General features: G+C 38.9%; 1 protein-coding gene across 4 annotated transcripts in view; it reads right to left on the bottom strand.

The window, feature by feature from the left end:
• FHOD3 (formin homology 2 domain containing 3) overlaps positions 1–18,318 on the bottom strand; it is a 415,647-nt gene that overhangs the window by 86,973 nt on the left and 310,356 nt on the right. For 3 of the 4 annotated variants that reach the window (XM_055705737.1, XM_055705738.1, XM_055705736.1), the window contains exons 11-14: positions 18,108–18,209; positions 15,362–15,739; positions 11,726–11,851; positions 245–379 (exon numbers count right to left, since the gene is read on the bottom strand). In XM_055705737.1, coding sequence (XP_055561712.1) covers positions 245–379; positions 11,726–11,851; positions 15,362–15,739; positions 18,108–18,209 — 741 coding nt within the window. The remainder of the gene's footprint in view (positions 1–244; positions 380–11,725; positions 11,852–15,361; positions 15,740–18,107; positions 18,210–18,318) is intronic. The other variant, XM_055705739.1, reaches the window with a different exon arrangement.

Below are 18,318 nucleotides of genomic sequence, written 5' to 3' on the forward strand. Positions count from 1 at the left end.
GATACCCAAACAGTATAATTGGTGAATATATAGCTGTCTTTAAAAAGATTGCTGGTTTATTAAATGCCAAAATTCATCACGATGTGTTTAATGTATCAATTCTTAAGATACTTAGATCAAGAAAGGTGTCTAAAGAGATGCACAAACTATTCATCAGTTCAATTATTTTGCAATTGAATGTCTCAATGATTTACAAATCCATCATGCATTAAAGTAACAGATTGAGAACAAATTTGGTTCCTACTTGAATTTGTTTCTTTCTTCACGTTCTATCCTTTGCAACCTTTCTTCTCTCTCCTGACGTCGTCTTTCTCTTTCTGCTGCCAAGGACTCCTGGTGCTGCCGAAAAGATGATGTAAGGAGACCACCCAAAGCTGGCCTGCAGAGAGGGAAGATCAGATTTCTCAGTGTCACTTTTATTGATTATACTGGCAAAAAAATGAGTAGCAATCATTCAGTAAGAAACATAATCCCAACCAACAGAATGACAAGGCAATATTTATGTATGGATACTTCAAAGCACTGGTTAAGTATCTTCTTGCTAAATTGATTTTAGATGCTGTGACAAGCTGAAGAACCAGAGATAGGGTAGTCTTCTTAAGTTGCCAAATTTCTGAAGTATAAATAAAATAAAGTATGTGTAAGAATTCTGCAGTGTATTTTAACTGCAATATTGTCTAAATAGATTTTTTTTTTTTACTGTTAATCATGTTAACTGAAAAAATGAATCCTGTAAAGGAGTTTTGAAAATTTAAAGAAAAAAAAAAAAGCTGGATTATTTTCCCAGCAATTTCCAAGTATGTTATGCAATGAGGTCTCAAAAACAGACGTGTCACAAACACCTGAGAATCCTGTATAGAGAAAAACAAAAGTTAAAGAAGATATCATATAATTATAGACTCATTTAGGTTGGAAAAGACCTTTAAGACCATCAAGTCCAACTGTTAAGCCAGGTCTGCTAAGTCCTCCATTAAAACATGTCCCAGCTGCCCTTCAGAATTTGAATGCTCTGCCAGACAGGGGCATAGTTTTTCCTTTATACATTAACAAATTCTGTTATCATGATTTCCTTACTGCACATGCTGCAAGAGCAAACAGGAGTAAAACACACAGGGACAGCACAGCTAGTTATAATAATCATTAAATACCATCAAAATCATTATTCAAAAATACGAGGAAATGGGGCTGAAGGAGAACAGAATACCCATTCTTCTCTCCTTGCCCACAGCAGGTTTTAGTCTTCTCAAACCATTCTTGAAAACTGTTTGCCTGACCTGCCTTACAAATCCTTAATGATGGATGTACCACAACCATCTGGTTCTTAACTACCCCTGCTAGACCGAAAGGCTTCTCTGCTGTCTAGCCTAAATTTTCTTTTTTTGCCATTTAGACCCATTTGTTCTTGTTCTGTCCACAGTGAACAAAACCCCCCAAAAACCTCAAACCCAGTCTTCTACAACCTGTTTTATGGCTAAGCAAGAATTAGTCTGAAAGGGGACCTTCTCTGCAGTCCTCTGACAATAGCTATGAACTGGACACTCCATGGCAGGTCACTGTAATGAAGGTTCAATGTCCCACCAGCAATGACTATCACACTTCCAGCTGTTGCTTAGAAGGCTGTTAAGATGAATAAGATACGGTGAGTAAATGCCCAGACAAAAAACTGGGACATTTTTTGTCAGAAATGACAGCCTCTACAGTAAAGAGTTCTCAGATATGTAAATGATTATTTTATTTATTTATTTATTTATTTATTTATTTTAGATTAAACAGCTTCAGGTAGCAAATACAATTCAAAAATGCTACATTTATATTCATTTACAGTTTGGTCTTGACACAGATTTTTTTATTTATTTTTATTACTGCAAGTACTACATTGGCTAGGAGACTGGCTCCTATCACGTATCTTTCCCCCAACATGGTGGTATTGGTACCACCAAACTCCCACATGGTAATAGAGTAACCTCAGTGTAAACATGTCTTTCTTCCTGTCTCTTAAGACAGGAAAAATCTGTATTGTACAGAGTAGCTTTATACAGATGTAAATATATCCACAATGATTGAATTATACTGATAAAATCAAAAAGACGTAACTTATGTAGAATGGTTTCTGTGCATTGTTGTAACATGAGTTTTGCAGTGAAAAGATTAATGAGAGAAATAGATACTGCCTTTTCTGAAAAGAAACTAAACGCTTTCTAAAGGAAGGTTCTCAAACCAGCACTGCAAACCTGAATAAATTTTCATTACTTTTAAGAACTCAGACCCTTTCCCTTATTTATTTACATGCTTATAGCTGCACAATGTAGGCATTTAGTGTAATGGCACCAGCTCACCAGTGAAAATAGGCGCAGAAGACAAAAACATTAACACAAACCTTTCTTCCGTGAGTGTCTATGTCTATGTGTGAGTAGGAATGCCGCAAAACAGGCATTTCAGTCTCACTGGCATCAGGGCAGTATGAATATAATTTCAACAATTTCAATAAACTGAATTTCAGTATGTCTTATCCCACCCACATAAACATTACATAAGATGGTATAAAACTTGATATTCTGTAAGGCTCCCTGCTGGCATTCTTCCAGAGCTACAGTATCAATGCTGGATCACGCTCAAAACCATAAAAATCTCTAATATGCCTCAGCACCAAGAAAAGCAGAAAAAAAAAATGCCTCAGCACCAAGAAAAGAAAAAAATAATCTCAGACTCTGACAGTCAAGTACGTGTGGTGATTTTTTCCTTGAACATATTTTAAATTTATTTTACCTTCTGACCTTTTAGTGCATGTTGCAAGAGAAAGCTCTCAGCAGAAACAGTAGCACCACTGTACTAAGATTCAAAAGCTAGTAATATGGCAGTAAGGTTGGATATATCATCAGAAATTGCTCTCGGAAGGGGAAAACAGGACATTGCCTCCATGTGAAGACACCTGAAAATAAACTGGAAGGGATGGCAAAATTGTTGCTATCAGGTCTGAGCTCAATCTGTTCTGTGTATTCAGCTTGCTATCCTATCCCATTCCATCCTATCCAGCTGCCTGCCCTGAAGTCTGCAAACTCCATTTGGAATGAAAGGAAGTTATGACTTCATAGAACCTGAAAGAAAATTAAGGGGAAGGATGGGGTGGTGCTGAGAGACCAGAAGAATGATTGTAGGTCTGCACAGCATCTAGCAGGTTGGAAACCTTCAGCTCTAAGCTCTGGGGCTCCACAGCAAAGACACATTCTTATCCACGGGATTACAGGGGAATCACATGGAGATGTGCAGCTCAGTCCTGCAGATGGGATTTTAACCTGAACTTGGTAGTAAAATGTCTCCAAATGCTGAAACACCTTGTTTGGAGGTTTGATCTAGCAGAGTTTGGCTAGCATTGCTCACTTGGCTAAAATATGCAATGTATGAACAGCTGCCTCACAATCTAAATAAAAGATCTACAGCCAAACAGTCAGAAAAAAAGGCCAATGTTTAAGACAAAACTGAAAATGAGTATCCATGTTCCATATTAGTTTGCCACCTCCTGGAAACGAATCAAATCAATAATAACTAGCCAAAACTTGGTATTTCCCACTGGTTATTTTATGAGTTTACACGTCAGCTGAGTTACAAGCTACGGCTCAGCCTGCACACAGATACCTGACTCTATCAATTTGTCCCAAACACAGTCAGTTCTGGCCTGCCATGTTACATACAACAGTTTATTGCATGAAATGGTCAAAACTAACAGTCAAAGCTGCAAGAAGGTTCTGTTGAAACAGGTCATAATTAAACAGACAGGAATATGGGCAGCTGACTCCTTGTGTGGCAATGACTTCTTAAAACACAAATAGTCAAGTTTTGGGTTTTCAGTCACATTTAGAAAAGGACAGGCAAAGAAACAGCACTGATATTGCTGACTTAATGCTCGCTTAGTGGTTAGAAGCTGTGGTGTCCAGTGCACTCGACTGGACACGTGCCCTTGGTGAAGACCACACTTCACATCATGTGCTGAGACCATTTCCTTTATGAAACCTCATACATTCACAGCTTCACTGTTGCTATCAAACACTGTAACACAGCTGGTATTTGGGTGCATCAATCCTCTTTTTAACATGAAGTGCAACTGTAAATAAGCAGATTTTAGTAGCTAGTAAACTCCATCCTTGATTTACTACATGAGCATAAACAAAACCTGGAGGAAGCAGGTGGTACTTTCAGGGTGTACAAACCTGTAAAGCAGCCAGAAGGAAAAGCAAGTGGTAAGAGATATTCCTCAAATATTCTAAACAATTTGAAAAGAGATTTGTCTATGTTTGGTTTGCCTCAAAACTTGGTTTTTTTGTCTTTGTGTTCCCCTGGTAAAAATGTTTAAAGTAAACATTCCCTTTTTCTGAACTCGTACTTGAATTGCAAATGGCAGCGGCAGTGGCCAGACAAGGTGGCGGGACAGGCGTGGGCTCAGCTGCCAGGTAACGTTGGTGCTTTGGTGCTGTTTAGAGGGTGACAGTACCTTCAGACCTCAGGAATATTTAAGTCTCACTGTCACAGTCTGTGTTTTTAAAAATGGGTAAGTAAGGAAAAGGCTAAAAAAAATTCTGGCATTGAATCAAAGGTGGCAAGAGATTTTAACAGAAAAGAGCATGTGATTACTCTATGAAAGCATAACTCACGAAAGCAGGTTATAGCTAATATATGCCATCATTGTAAGGCTGGTGTCATACATTACCAGCTGGTAATATCAACCATTTGTTCAATTCCATAAATACAATCCAGAAGGATGCTTACTCTGATTACTATTCTTAGTCTTGTAGAGAACACAAGGCTATTAAAAATGGACTGTTAATATAAAAATATTAAGAAAAGCCTTCTTCTGCCTGCTGTTAAAACCAGAAAAAGCTAAACAAGCTATATTGTTACACTTTCATTCCAGAAAGAAAACACGCAACAAGAGTAAGTCTAAGTCTGGGGATTTTAGAATATAGCTCCACACCATTGCATCAGGACTTGGGGCCAAAGAGGTCATTAGGTATCTATTTTGTTGGAAGAACACAGGAAAAAGCAAAGACTAGGGGGAAAAAAGAAAGAAAAAGAAGGAAAAAAAATATATCTATATGTACAGGGCAGAGGACACAAAATGAAAATATTGATTGTAGGCCACGACTCTTCTGAATAAAAATTCAGCTAACCTGACCTTCTGCATTTGACACATGGTGAATTAGCAATCATTATTAAAAACACAAGCTCAGAGAGACAAAAGGTATCTCACACTTTTTTGCAAGTATTTCAGTTTTCTGACAATACTTCATCACAGACTATATAGCGCAAAGGGGAATATGTGACCTGAATTACTCTAATCTTGTTGAAAATTAAAGAAAATATTTCAGTTTTACTCTAAGCCACTTTATTCCACCAAACTCGCAGCTACCAACTTCAAATGTTCTTCATTCATGTTAATTCTGAAATACTCTTTTGTGGCTGTGCTTTCCTCCATTAGTTGAATTTTTAAAATTTGCTATATGGAAATTAATATCTATAGCAAGAATACTAAATACAAATGTATATTTTTAGGAACTATATAAAAAAAATCACAGATGACTTATGAGAGGAAATCCCTTTAGGTCATAAGGTTAATATTCAGGATTTTCTTTAATATAACAAGGGTCAGAATCATTAATAACATTAATAAGGAAGCACTAATTACCCAGTTTTCCAAAGTACTCCTGCTCCAGTAGTCATGGGAATGCTACAGAGAGGGAACAAAAGTCGGCAGCTCCTACTCAGGCATTAAGTAACTCTAAATGTCTCTTGGCTTTAACAAAATAAATCCACTTTCCATCTTAGAAAGAAACAAAAGAGGAGGCAAAGCTGCCAAGAGCCATATTGCTTTTCACAGTTAAACGCTCCGTGTGTTATGTCTCCCTACATGACACGGCAAATTCAAAAGCATGTTGATATAAGATTTTGCAAACAGACTAAACATTACTTGAGGAATCTTTACAAAACTTCTCTCAAAAATAAACAGAGAATTGAGAGATAAAACTACTGACTAATGCTTCCTTTGAGAAAGAAACTTGAGAATGATGAAGAGAAAAACTGATTAACATTGGACTTTTAACCGGCCTGAAGGACTACACAAAAACCAGCTGCAGCAGGGCAGCGCTGTGCAGAGCCAGGGCAATGCGCAAGGACTTTCTATATATGCACTCCTCTCACAGCTCGATGTGTACAGGTTTTACACTGTGGTTCTGCCTTTCTCCAGGCTGCAGCTTCTCATCCTCATGCAAGTCACCAATTGCCCAGGAATGGCTTGCAAAGCCCCCATGCCCCATAGATCCCAGCTAAAGGTACGTATCTCCCCTGAGCACCAGCACCTGGTGCTGCATGCTCAGCCAGCAACGTGTTGCAGTCTGAAACTGTAACCCAGCTCACAATTTTCTGTTTAAACATATGCCCTATGGTGAAGCCTCCAAAGCTGCACCAAGAATACTGCTTACACAGTAGTTTGACAAGCAGCTAAGCCAGTGTAAGCCACCACTGCTTCCCAAATTGTAAATCATCAAGTAATTCCTAAGGTCGCTTTTCCTCTTAAAATCTCAGCAATAAAGTTGAGGCTTTTGCCCTGGGCCACTATTATCAACTACCAAGCTATCCCTTCCTCATTATGTTATTTAGAGTGAAAGATCTGCCTGGCATTTACCACATAAAAAAATGGCCACAGTCTCTGGTCTGAGAGCCCAGAAGTGTGTATTAGGACACACTGGAGATGGTAGAAGTGGAATAGAAAGCCAAGGAAAGAGAGGTTGCTCTCGAGAGGGCAGCAACTGTGTAGGCTGTATAGTGGGTTTTGTTTCATAGGTTTCTTGGTTTCCCTTAGTGCTTAACAGCTGGAGTGAGGTAACTCCAGAGTGCAGATTAGTGATGAATGGCTAATGAAAAAAAAATAGAAAAGAAAAAAAAGAGAACCTGCCAAGAAGCTTCATCCAGCGGCACCTACCTAGTGTTGTCAATTACAGGGACCTTTAATTTTAGTAGAAAGTCTAACTGAAAAGCTGTTTAGCATTCTCAAGCAGGTGGGTTTTCTTTGTTTTGTTTTGCTTTTAAGAGACACAAAGTTGAAAGAAAAGTACCAGATTGCCAGAAAATCACTGTTCCAGGCACCTAGAGAGGGAATAAAACTCAAAAGAAGATTATCTGCAGACTTATGCTGCACTTCAAGTTTATGCTTCAGGTATGGTGTTTAAAGTGTCTTTAAAATCAGTGCAGAAAAAATCACCTATAACCTAGTCACGCTAATCTCAGTGTCTGTGTGCACCTGTTGTAGAAATAAATGCTTGAAGGTACATCTCCTTTAAAAGACATATAAGAACATGGAGATGAACACTCAACACTCAAGGCCCTGCATCACTGGAGCCTAAGGCAACATACTGCCATAGATCATAAAGCAAGTAAGACAGGAAACAGATTAAGGATTGTGAAACATATTTCATCTTTATTTAGTCCATTTTCTAATGGTCTGGAAAAGTTAGAGAGTGCATCAAACAGGAATAAGTTGCAGACACCATAGCAGGCCCCTACCAATCTTGGAGATTTGGAAGAACTTCAGAGGAACCAGCCAGAGCTGGACAGTGCATGGCCAAGAGGATCCAGAAGTGGAGGTTTGCAAGCTGAACTTTCTGGCATTTGATTTAACAGAGGTAAGAGAATGGGGACCGTGAACTCTTGCTCCCTCGGCACACAGTGGCCCGAGAAGAAGGCTTTTTGAACTAGGCTAACTGTGCTACTGTTTAACTCTCAAGCCCAGTGGGAACCACCTCCTGGCAAATGCATTAGAAGAAACCTACCTTGGCAACCACACCAGCAGAATATTTTTCTGGCAATGAAATTAATTAAAGTTGGTGCTGAATTCAGAAGCTCTTGCCTTAGAAGTTAGACTCCTTCAGGGTCTTCTCTAACTATGGCCACGATCAACAACACATACACTGCACCACCAAAAACACACTGTAAGGGGGTGTGAAGCTTTGCAAGTAATAAGTCTGCTGTTCAGCTACAGATTCCAGGCTGAAGCTTTCAAATTGAGTGACTATCTTAGATTCAGAGTCTGAGAAAACAGTCTTTGGCTAAACAGGAATATCCTAGGTGTGAGCACAAGTCATGGAGACACATAAGAGTCCTATACCACCTTCTTCCCCCAGGCAAGGCAGCAACTTGGAGGTACAGAAAAATGCTTTTCTCCCTGGAATGCTCCAGCTATGTCTTGCTCTTCCCTTTTGCTACCAAAATTTATGAGGTTAAGAAATCCAGACTGACAGGGGTTTTTTTCCTTTAGGAACTGGGTGAAAGAGTTAATTGGTGATTTAAGTTGTGAAGAGTGGGAGAGTACATTTACAGAGCAAAGCAGTCATTGGCAGTGGAAAACAGGAGCACTGGGTTATACTTCTTAGACATTAGAAGCAACTTTCACAAGCAGAGATTTGAGCAAACCAGTATACCCCTTCTTCTCTCCCAATGAAGGGCTGAACAGAAAGCGCCCTGCAATTTGCCCTCCAGGATTCCCATGGCTGCAATACGCACTTCAGAAATATGCCTCTCCACAGGGGATCCAGAGAAATGAGAGAGAACAACAGTATTGCAAGAAGTTGGCAAAAGGCTGCAGCTGAATTTAGAAACCTAGAAACAGTAAAGTAAGCCTTTTCTTCTGCTGTACAATCAGAAATATATACATTATGTGGGTTTCAAAGAACAGAACTAGTTACTTTTGCACTGAATTATACTGCTTTTTTGGATTCTTTGTCAAAGAGGGTTTAAAAAGCATGAATATCAAAATGTCAGCCACACTGCTTCTTTCCACCTAAGTTGTAGCTCTTGTTTACATAAGCAAAATGCAGTCAAGGGTTTGAAAGGCTTGTCAGGGTAACTGAATGGAGCATGAATCATTTTGTTGGGCACTGCTCTAAATGCTGCTTCTTCCTTCCTCCTCATTCTCGAAGGTCAGATAAACAGTACCAGGAACTGCATCTGAAGCTCTTCCCTGCATGATAAAAGACAGGAATCTTTCTGTGGAGGCTTTGAATAACTATAATCCTAAACTGAAAGCAGAAAACTTACCTTGGAGCTAACCACAGATATGCATCTGCTTCTTATCAAGTGTCTTCCTCTCCCTCCTCATCTTTTAGCTTTTTTTTTAGGTGTCTGAATCTGTGTAAACTTTTACCATCAGGAGAAGGAAATAATGTTTACATATTCTAAGGCAAACACCACTGATAGAAGAACTATGAAAACTTCCACAATACTTTCCACTTACTAATTAGCACAGAGCATTGCATCATGCACTAAACAGCCTACTCTCCAATGAGCAAATTCTGTTCATTGATCTCTGCATGCGCATTTCTGTAACGCATGTTTTTCAGGACAATGAAATAAAAGCAGGCTTCTGCCCTTCTTCAGAGCAGTCACTCCATTAGAGCTTGCTGAACTATACATCTGCAATGGCAGTGCACTCCAAAAACCCAAGACTTGATGCAAAAAGGCATCTGAACCTGTACATTTAATTATCCTTCCAGAAACAACTGCATCTATTCTTCCGGCAACATGCAGCTGTGGCATACACACATTTTTCACACTTCTCAGAGACTAGCATACAAAAAGCACCAGGCTGTAACATCCCTCAAATATAAAAATACAGAAATCCCGGTGAATTCAACTACCATGAGTAGCAAGCTGCAAATTTAAACAAGAGTAGAGATATTTTTATCATGTGAGGTGGAAAGCTGTAAATGTAACCTGAAGGAAATAGAGATATGCAACTCTGAGCATTGTATTCAGACACTTAGAACATGTAAGGAGATCTGATAGTTGAAAGCAGAGTACTTTCCAGTTTTACAGAGAAAAGCAGGAAGACGTGTAATGGCTGGAAGATGCTGCTAGACAAACTGGCTTCAAAATATAAAATATTTTCCTAGCAGTGATGATAAATACTGGAATGTTTTCCAGGAGAAGTCATGCACTGCCAATTGAAAACGTGAACGTACAGGGGTCTTTAATTTAGCTTCTGTGAGACCCATTACAAGTCACAACAGATTATTACAGAGCTTCCCTTTGGCCTGACTCGCCATGAATCTGTGAATTTTACAGCTTCATCCTGTGGGGCCAAGGCATTTTGGCTCCAAACCAGCAATGCACTTACGTCCATGCTGCAGAGAAAACTTGCTTCCTTTACTGGAGCTGGGCCAGTGCAATCAACCTTTCGCAGGACGGACCCAGCGAACTTTAGTCATCTCAGTGTTTGACCACTTTGGGGTTTCTTTGCTGCAGTAGCAATCAGAAGCTCAGAACAGAAGGGGCTTGGAAATGTAAAACTTCAAAAGCAGAGGGATACTTTTAATTCTTGCTTATCTGGCAACCGTTTTGCTGAGGTAAAAGGGGGTAAAAATGCTGATTTAGAGTTTTTTATTAAGGTTTCACTCAGCAATAATTTAATTCAGATCAGGAAAGACAAATCAAGGGAAGTTACTCTAGGAAGACGAGCAAATGAAAAACAATGCCTTTCTCCAAAGATACGCTTAATGTAATTACTCATTTTGAAAAAAGGATGAAATCAGTACCTCATGGCTAGAAGTACATGCATGCTGGAAGAACCTAACTTGAGTCATTCCAAGTAGTAGACTGGAAAGGATGTGAGGCATTAGGTAGGTTCAATCATAGATACATGCACACACAAACTTATATACATGTATTTCTATACACATATAGAAATATTAAAAAAAGCAATAAAAAGTAATTGGAATACAGACAAATTATCCTGAAAAAGTCTTCAGTTGAAAAAAAGGGTGGCAATAGAAGTTTTATGAATTAGGAGGACAACTGGGCAACAAGCAACCCAAAGCCCATGTGGCCTAATTGGAAATTATGTAATTATATTATTGTTACATTAAATTAATTAAAAACTTACACCTTTCCTCTTTAAACTCAGCATGACATCCTTTGAGGCTGTCATTTACTTTCAGGTTGTAACAGTCAGTTAACTTCTGCTGGTCCAAATCTCTTGCCAGGAAGAATTTCCTTCATATAGCCGTAATATTTTCCTATCTTTTCTTCCCCTAGTACCTTACATAATTCAAGAGAGTATTCTGATTGCTCAAAATACTGGTTCTTTGGTGGTGGTGTGGGGTTCCCTATTCCCACGCCCGCCCCTTCCTTGTTTTTTTAAAGTGAGCTGATAACTGGTATAACTAGTAGATTCTTATGAGTTTGCTTTACCTACAGCAAGAAACATTTTTCCTTTGATGAAATACAATGAGATGCATCATGCATTTTCAAGGAAGGAAAAAATTATGCCCTAGGAAATTCTAAGCTAAGCACATTTCCAAGATTTTATAGTTGATTTAAGATGACAGAAGTGAAAATAGAACTGTCTAAAATTATTTAAAAAAAATGGAAATACGTAATATGTGCTTTGATCAGCTTTTGATACTTAGAACAGCAGAGTTGTGAAGCAACAATGTTTTAGCCATTTCAGTGGAAGAAGCAGAAGTGGGATGGAAATGCATCCAGCATTTAACACAAAGTCAGAAAAAGGTTTGAGAATGAGTGGGAAGTGCACAAGTCTAGATTTTTCTTTGTTTTCTTTCCAACATTAGAAAAGATCTGGCTAGAAGATATTTCCAGTACCCATTCACAACAGCTTACACTTATCTCCTTCATCCTGTCTCTATAAAGCAACTGTTGTCAAAACACTGATTAATTTACAAACCTGTCAGATTTGGTCTCTTGAGGTGGTGAGAGAGTTGTCCCATAACGAGAAGTTGGTGTTGTAGGGGCACTCACACCAGAGTAAGGTCGTGGAGAAGAGTAAGAGCTGCTGCCATAGCTATTGTATCTGAAGAAATGGGAAGGAAAGTAGGAGAAAGGGAGAGACAGAAAGAATCCATCAGCAAGCCAGCATGCAACAGTAAATCCTCATTTAGGGGGTGGCAGTGATCCCATACACAGAACATCTCAAACATCCACCTTCTAAATATATTGTTGTAATCCCAGCTTCAAAATATGCAACCTATCATCTCGTTTTAATATCAAACATGATATGGCCATACTTTATTCAAACAGTGAGCTACTGGTATGGTAAATAATGAAAGATTAGAATGGTCCTCCCAAGTGACAACTCAGAACAGGAATACTTAAATCACTGTTCAGTTACCTAAATGCAGTAGCTGTTTTGGAAGCCAACACCTAGCTATTAGAAAAGGAATCAAACCAGTCCAAGTTATCAGTGTTCATATCTAGTGAAAGTAAGGAAAACAGTAGTGTTCCCAAGGCATGATGTGAACATGGACATCCATGATTTGTGAATGTTTGCAGTATAAATGGAAAGCATCAACATACTTTTCAATTCAAGCACACAGTATTTTCGTTCCCCTCCCCCAACATAAGTCATCGCTTATGAGCCATTTCATACAATGCCTGTAAAAAGTCATCACAGTGGTTAAAAAGATATGTCCCTGGAAGCATGGCTTTAGAAATTTCTATCGGCCATTCCCACCATTAAAAGAAACACAAAACCTGCTTGACTTCAATGTCAGCTTGCTGATCAAAGAGAAATTGTTTCCAGGACTTCTGGAATGGCCACCTGCCCAGAGTCCCTTGTAGCAACGTTTTCATCCTGGCTCTTGTACTGAATAGAAAAGACATTTGTGTTGCTTTGCTGTGCCTTTTATCCGTCGTACTTAAACAGCACATCAAGGAGAGATTCCTGATGTGGGAAAATGTTAACATTTCTGTTCACGACAATACCATCTTCCCACGTGGAAAGCATATGATGCTCTTTATGTAAGTACTCTGCAAGGGCAACTCATCAAAACAACAAAATTCACTTCAGGAAATAAGGCAACATAATTTTCCATATTTTCATTCATAAGATATAATATACCCTCCCTATCTTTTCTCTGCTACTTCTCTCACACACATCAGCACTCAGTAGTTTCACTCAGCAATTTTATTTGAAAAGGCTGGTTGGTTTCCTTCAGCTCCATTTAGCACACTCATCTAGCCATGCAAAATTTCATTCAAAGTGTCAAGCTTCATTCCTTAGGGTACAACAGCATTGCTGCCTGCCAAGGCCCGTGTTAAAATCAGAACAGATTTCAGTTAGGGGTTGTTATAATGGAAGGGATCATGCTTTAGAGAACATGCCCCTTTGGCAACAATTCCAGGTTTATGTTTTAGAAAAGACTCCACCACGACCATCTATTTTTGAGACACTATGGTGCCTGCCCAGGAACAGGGGAACAAGTTTGGAAAAAAATGCCAACACACACATTTCTAAGCTACTAAAGGAATTTTGTAGGAAATAACTGCCTTGCTGGCATTCTTGCCCTGGAAACTGGAGACAGTGGCCTGGTGGAGCGCCATGTTCCCTGGTAGCACAAATCTTGCATGGGTGTTCTCTCTGGCAGGCTCAGCTCAGAAGATGTTCTGTCTGTGCCCATACTGAGTGAGTGATCAGGAAAATTTGTTGTACTGAGAACAACTCGGACCTCATTATGTTCCTGATAGTAACAGAAACCTGCATTTCCATTTCAATCAACTGAAAGGAGATACTCATCAACCCTTACACTTGCTTTTCTTCTCCTCTGCACGGTGAAAAAGGTGACAGAACAGAATCCTTTTTCAGACCAAGGAATTTCAATTAGTACAAAAATAACTCTCACTAAAATGGAGAGGATACACCATCAATAGACTCAGACCTACAAGTATTAACAAAATCAAATTCAGAGGGACTGGCCTGGACATGGCATCCCTACATATCAAATTTGGAGGGAGACAGAGATTCTGGAAGAGTAGCAAGGCAAAACCAGCACACCAGGGTAAGTCTGTATCCTTAACACAATGTTTAGCTTTCTAACCTTCCTCTGTAGTGGCTATTACTTCAATTATCCATTCTTGTCCCACATACCAATGCAGATGCAACGGCCTTGTCCCAGCAGTCATTACTCTGAAGAAACCCCAGGCATTTACCTCTTTTATGAACACATTATAGCCCAAACCGTGCAAGCTTTGTTCTCCTTTTTCTCCAAACAAACCCAGCACAATCCTTCCTGGCACCACACCCTTGATCCTATGTGGTAACCAGAAGCACAAGAATGGTCAGAGGAAAAAAGAATCACTGCAGAAATACTAAGTATTGCAGGAACAGGAGGTATTTCTGGAACAGGAGGTATTGCAGGAACAGGAGGTATTTAGGAACCTACTCTCTAAAAAGTATAACTCTAACAGCAACTGCAATGATAGCGCAATAAATAAGTGTGAGAGGCCTAAGGGAAAATTGCACCTATGCAGGAAAATGTAAATTTAGAGGAATCTCAGTGTTCAAGCTGCAGGTAAGGAAAGATATGTGAACTAAGTTCCTTGTCAACAGCTACTTGGATTTACAGGCTTTTCAGTGAAATGCAAAAGCGAAGAAAACCACCCACCTATTAGAAGAGAAAGATCGAAAATTAAAAGGATCAAAGGAATGAAAATATTTGTTCACATGAAGAAATTCAGAAGAACTGCTGGAGAAAGGAAGAAATAAATATGCTCACAATATATGTGTACATTTTCAGCACCTAATTCAAAGAACACTGATGACTGGAAGAGGCAGCTAAAAATCATCAACCTCTTTTCAAGCAGATTCTCTAGTATTGTTTTTAGTGCTACCTATTGTCATACTACTTTATTTGAAAACACATTGAGACAAAACATTTTTTTTTTTAAATGTGTGGGATGGGGAAATTTAAAATGAAAATTAAAATCTAAGAGAAATGCATAAGTGGCAACTGAACTTAGCAGATGTTGTGGAGGAAAAACTGTCTATTCTGAGTGCTATATTCTCTTTTATAGGGTTTAATCTACCCTTATTACAAGCATGGGTTGAGATTGCATGACAGGGATATGCACTGTAATCTAACAACAAATTCAGGATTTATCAGTTCAGTCTTAGGAGCCTGGATTTCACCCCTGAATTCCAAATGCTAACCTGATTTCTCTTGGTTTTATAGCTGAAGAGTTCCATTAATTTTCATGAAATCATGCCAGCAAATTACATTGCTGTAAATGAAAGCAAAACAGTGCTTCTTTCTCTGATCTCCCGGATCACAGGTTATTTACCTACTGCATAGAGGAGGCCAGGATACTTATTAACTAGAGACCTTGAAGAAAAGTGAGATGAACTGAAGACAACAAAGGCAAGGGGAGAATATCAATCAAATCATAATACAGGCTTACAGGACTAAAACTAATACACTAGGTTCTGGATACAATACACCACAAAGAGTGCACTATTACTACTACAAAACTCTTGAAAGATGTTATTCATTTATCTAAAAATTAATGTCAGCTTTATAAAATCTACCTGTTTTCCCTCATCACTTCTGCTTCCTTTTCTTTTGCAGATGCTGGAGACTCTTCAAAGTCATATGAGAAGAGGTGAAAAGGAGTATGTGGTACATAAGGTAATTTCTCCACCGTTGGAGATGCCTTTGGAGTAATAGATGCTGATGAATTTTGGGAAGAGCTTAGTAATGCTGCCGCAGGTGAAGATGGTGATGATAGGACAGAATTATGATGACAGACAGATGAATCAGGCACAGAAGAGGAGCTGCTAGAAGAGTTCTTTGCTCTAGAGCAGGAGAGAGGCCTTTCAGCTGGAGAAATGGCACTGGAGGTGGCTGAAGAATCAGAACACCAAGAGAGGTTTTCATTCACAGCCTCCCGTATGCCTGGGACCCCACTGCAGGAGGAAAACATTGTGAAAAAGGGAAGGGTAGGAGAGAAAAATGGGGAAGAGAGAGATCAATAGACAGTACTGCTTGGAAGAAAAAAAAAAATAAAGTCAAGAAGAGTCAGACAAACAAAACCTTCCCAAATTAAGACGATCATAATTTTATTAAAATAAAGCAAGAGAACTCATATCTTTGTATCTCAGTGGGATTCTTTTTGGGATTGGGAATACTGAGGAATGAAAGCAACTCACCTTTAAAGGAAAGAAAGAAATTTAACCCCCAGGCTTCAAAAGTAATTGTCATGAACCTTTTCACAAATATTTTGTGAGCAATTTTAAATTATTTCAAGTTAGGTTGCAAGCACTGTCAGAGAAGTACAAAGCAGTCTCAACATGCTGGATAACATGGTCCACAGACTACAGATGCTTCAAGATACAATCTGTATGATTTACATCTTATATCTGTATGACATACATATGTATGGCCTCTTGAAAGCCAGCTATCATCCTCCCTGGTGATCTGATCTCTTTATTTAAAAAAGCTGATCCACCAAAGATGAAAATAAAAAAAATAATCAGCATTGTTCTCTCAAAATTAAAGTATAGAATGATTTCAGAAGTAACACCTTAACAGATTGCTTGTCTACATTTGAAGGCACTTATGAAATGTCATCATACCATGTTGGTGTTACATGGAGACTTGCAGAGTGGTGTCAAGTGCAATAGAAAGTGGTGTCAAGTGCAATAGAAAACACCTCTGCTGTGCTCTAGTGAAGGCAGGTGTTAGTGAGTGACGAAAGGAGCAAGGCAGGTGAAAAGCCATGGAATCTGCACTCTGGGATATCTGTTTTCACTAGTATCTCCAGCACAAACATTTTGCATGTGTTTTGGGCTGGATCATTCAGCCGGTGGCTGATTCCATTCTCCTGAGACCACCTCTGCAATCCATCTACAGGCATGCAAAACATGGCCCTTATCTGAAGAGTGTAGGTTTGCCACAGCATATGCAACAAAAATATAATAAATGTTATATATGTTAGGATATTATGAAGATAATCATCAGGCATATACCAGGTAATTGTTCTCACAAGAGAAGCACAGTGGGCAATTTGGAAACCTTCATCTGTGTCACCAGATGTGCATGGCAGCAGTCACTGAAGCCAGGCTAGTCTTACCTGTCCTGACAGCAGCTAACACAAAATGCCAGAGTGCAGATAATTTTTGTTACGCTACAGTGACAGTGAAATGCAGTATTTGGAAAAGCCATGGGAATATCTCCCAGTTATCTCAAACTGACTATTATTTTAAAAGACCGATGACCTAATAACACATCACACCCTTTACATGGCTCTTCCTTGGGGTTTTTTTGACAGTATTTAGTATATTCAAGCAATTTACTAATAACTTGTGTCTTAGCTTTGACTTTTAAGAATTGAATTTGAGGAAATTATCACTTAATTTTGAAATTTCAGGCAGCCATTGGCAAGATCTGCAGACTGGAATATATTAATAACAACAGTACAGTATTTTCTTTGGAATTTGCACATTAAACAGTTTCCTTTTTTCCTTCCCTGCTGTACAGTGTCTGCATGAATGTGGTTTATTTAAAAAAAACCAAAAAAACCTGATCTCATTTGCTGAGTTGCAATGCCAAACAATTTAACCCAAATCAAATGTCTGTCTGGAAGAAAAAACATACTTTCTTCCAATGTATTAGGACAAAGTTACCAGATGCTAAATCCATATGTACCTCAGAAATAAGTATAAAATTTGCATGATAATGTTGTTGTGATAGGTGGTTTGTTTATATCCATGTATACACAGATGGGCAGGTATGTATAAAATGATATACCTATATCCATCAGCTTTGCCTTGAAGTAGTTCTTTTCTATTAAAACATGAAAAAATTGATAGAAATCATAGGCAGCTTTCAATAAATGTCAATCTTTCTCATAGTTACAGAGACTGCTAATAAGGTGGTATCATGAAAATAGGAACGAAAACCTAAGAAACCAAGAAACATTCTAAGGAAAGCACTGCAATGTTTCACCATTGCCTTAACTAAAAATATAAACCTAAGTCATGGTTAGAAGTTACGCTTTCTGCTAAATTTTTTTAGGATTTGTGAGCATTACTCAGTTTGTACAAAGGGAGTGAGTGCAGACAGTTTTTAGTGCATTGAGTTTATATATTTAAACATGTTTCCATTAACACACATATTAACAAGCGGTTTAAATGCAAAAGGATTTTCTTGGTGGGTGGCTTTAACAGGTGATCTAGGGACATGAGTGAAAAGGTCGATGCCGTGCACACTGTGCTGGTGAGTTTGTGCCAGAGCCTGAGGAAAAGGTGGAGGAACGATGCTGAATCCCAGTACCTGGCTTTGACCTGCCTACTGGCCTCTTCCTCCCCCTCATCCTCAGTATTGGGCTCTGTGACTGGCTGTTCTTCTTCCTCCTCTTCATACTCTTCCTCCTCTCTGAGGTCAGACCAAGGAAAGAGGCATGCAGTGGGATGGAAAGAGAGAAGGTGGAAGAGAAAACAACATGAGTCCCCAGAAAAAGAAGTGCAATGAAGTTAGAAATGGA

Source organism: Falco cherrug, chromosome 3 (genome assembly GCF_023634085.1).
Source record: "Falco cherrug isolate bFalChe1 chromosome 3, bFalChe1.pri, whole genome shotgun sequence".
Classification (NCBI taxonomy): domain Eukaryota; kingdom Metazoa; phylum Chordata; class Aves; order Falconiformes; family Falconidae; genus Falco; species Falco cherrug.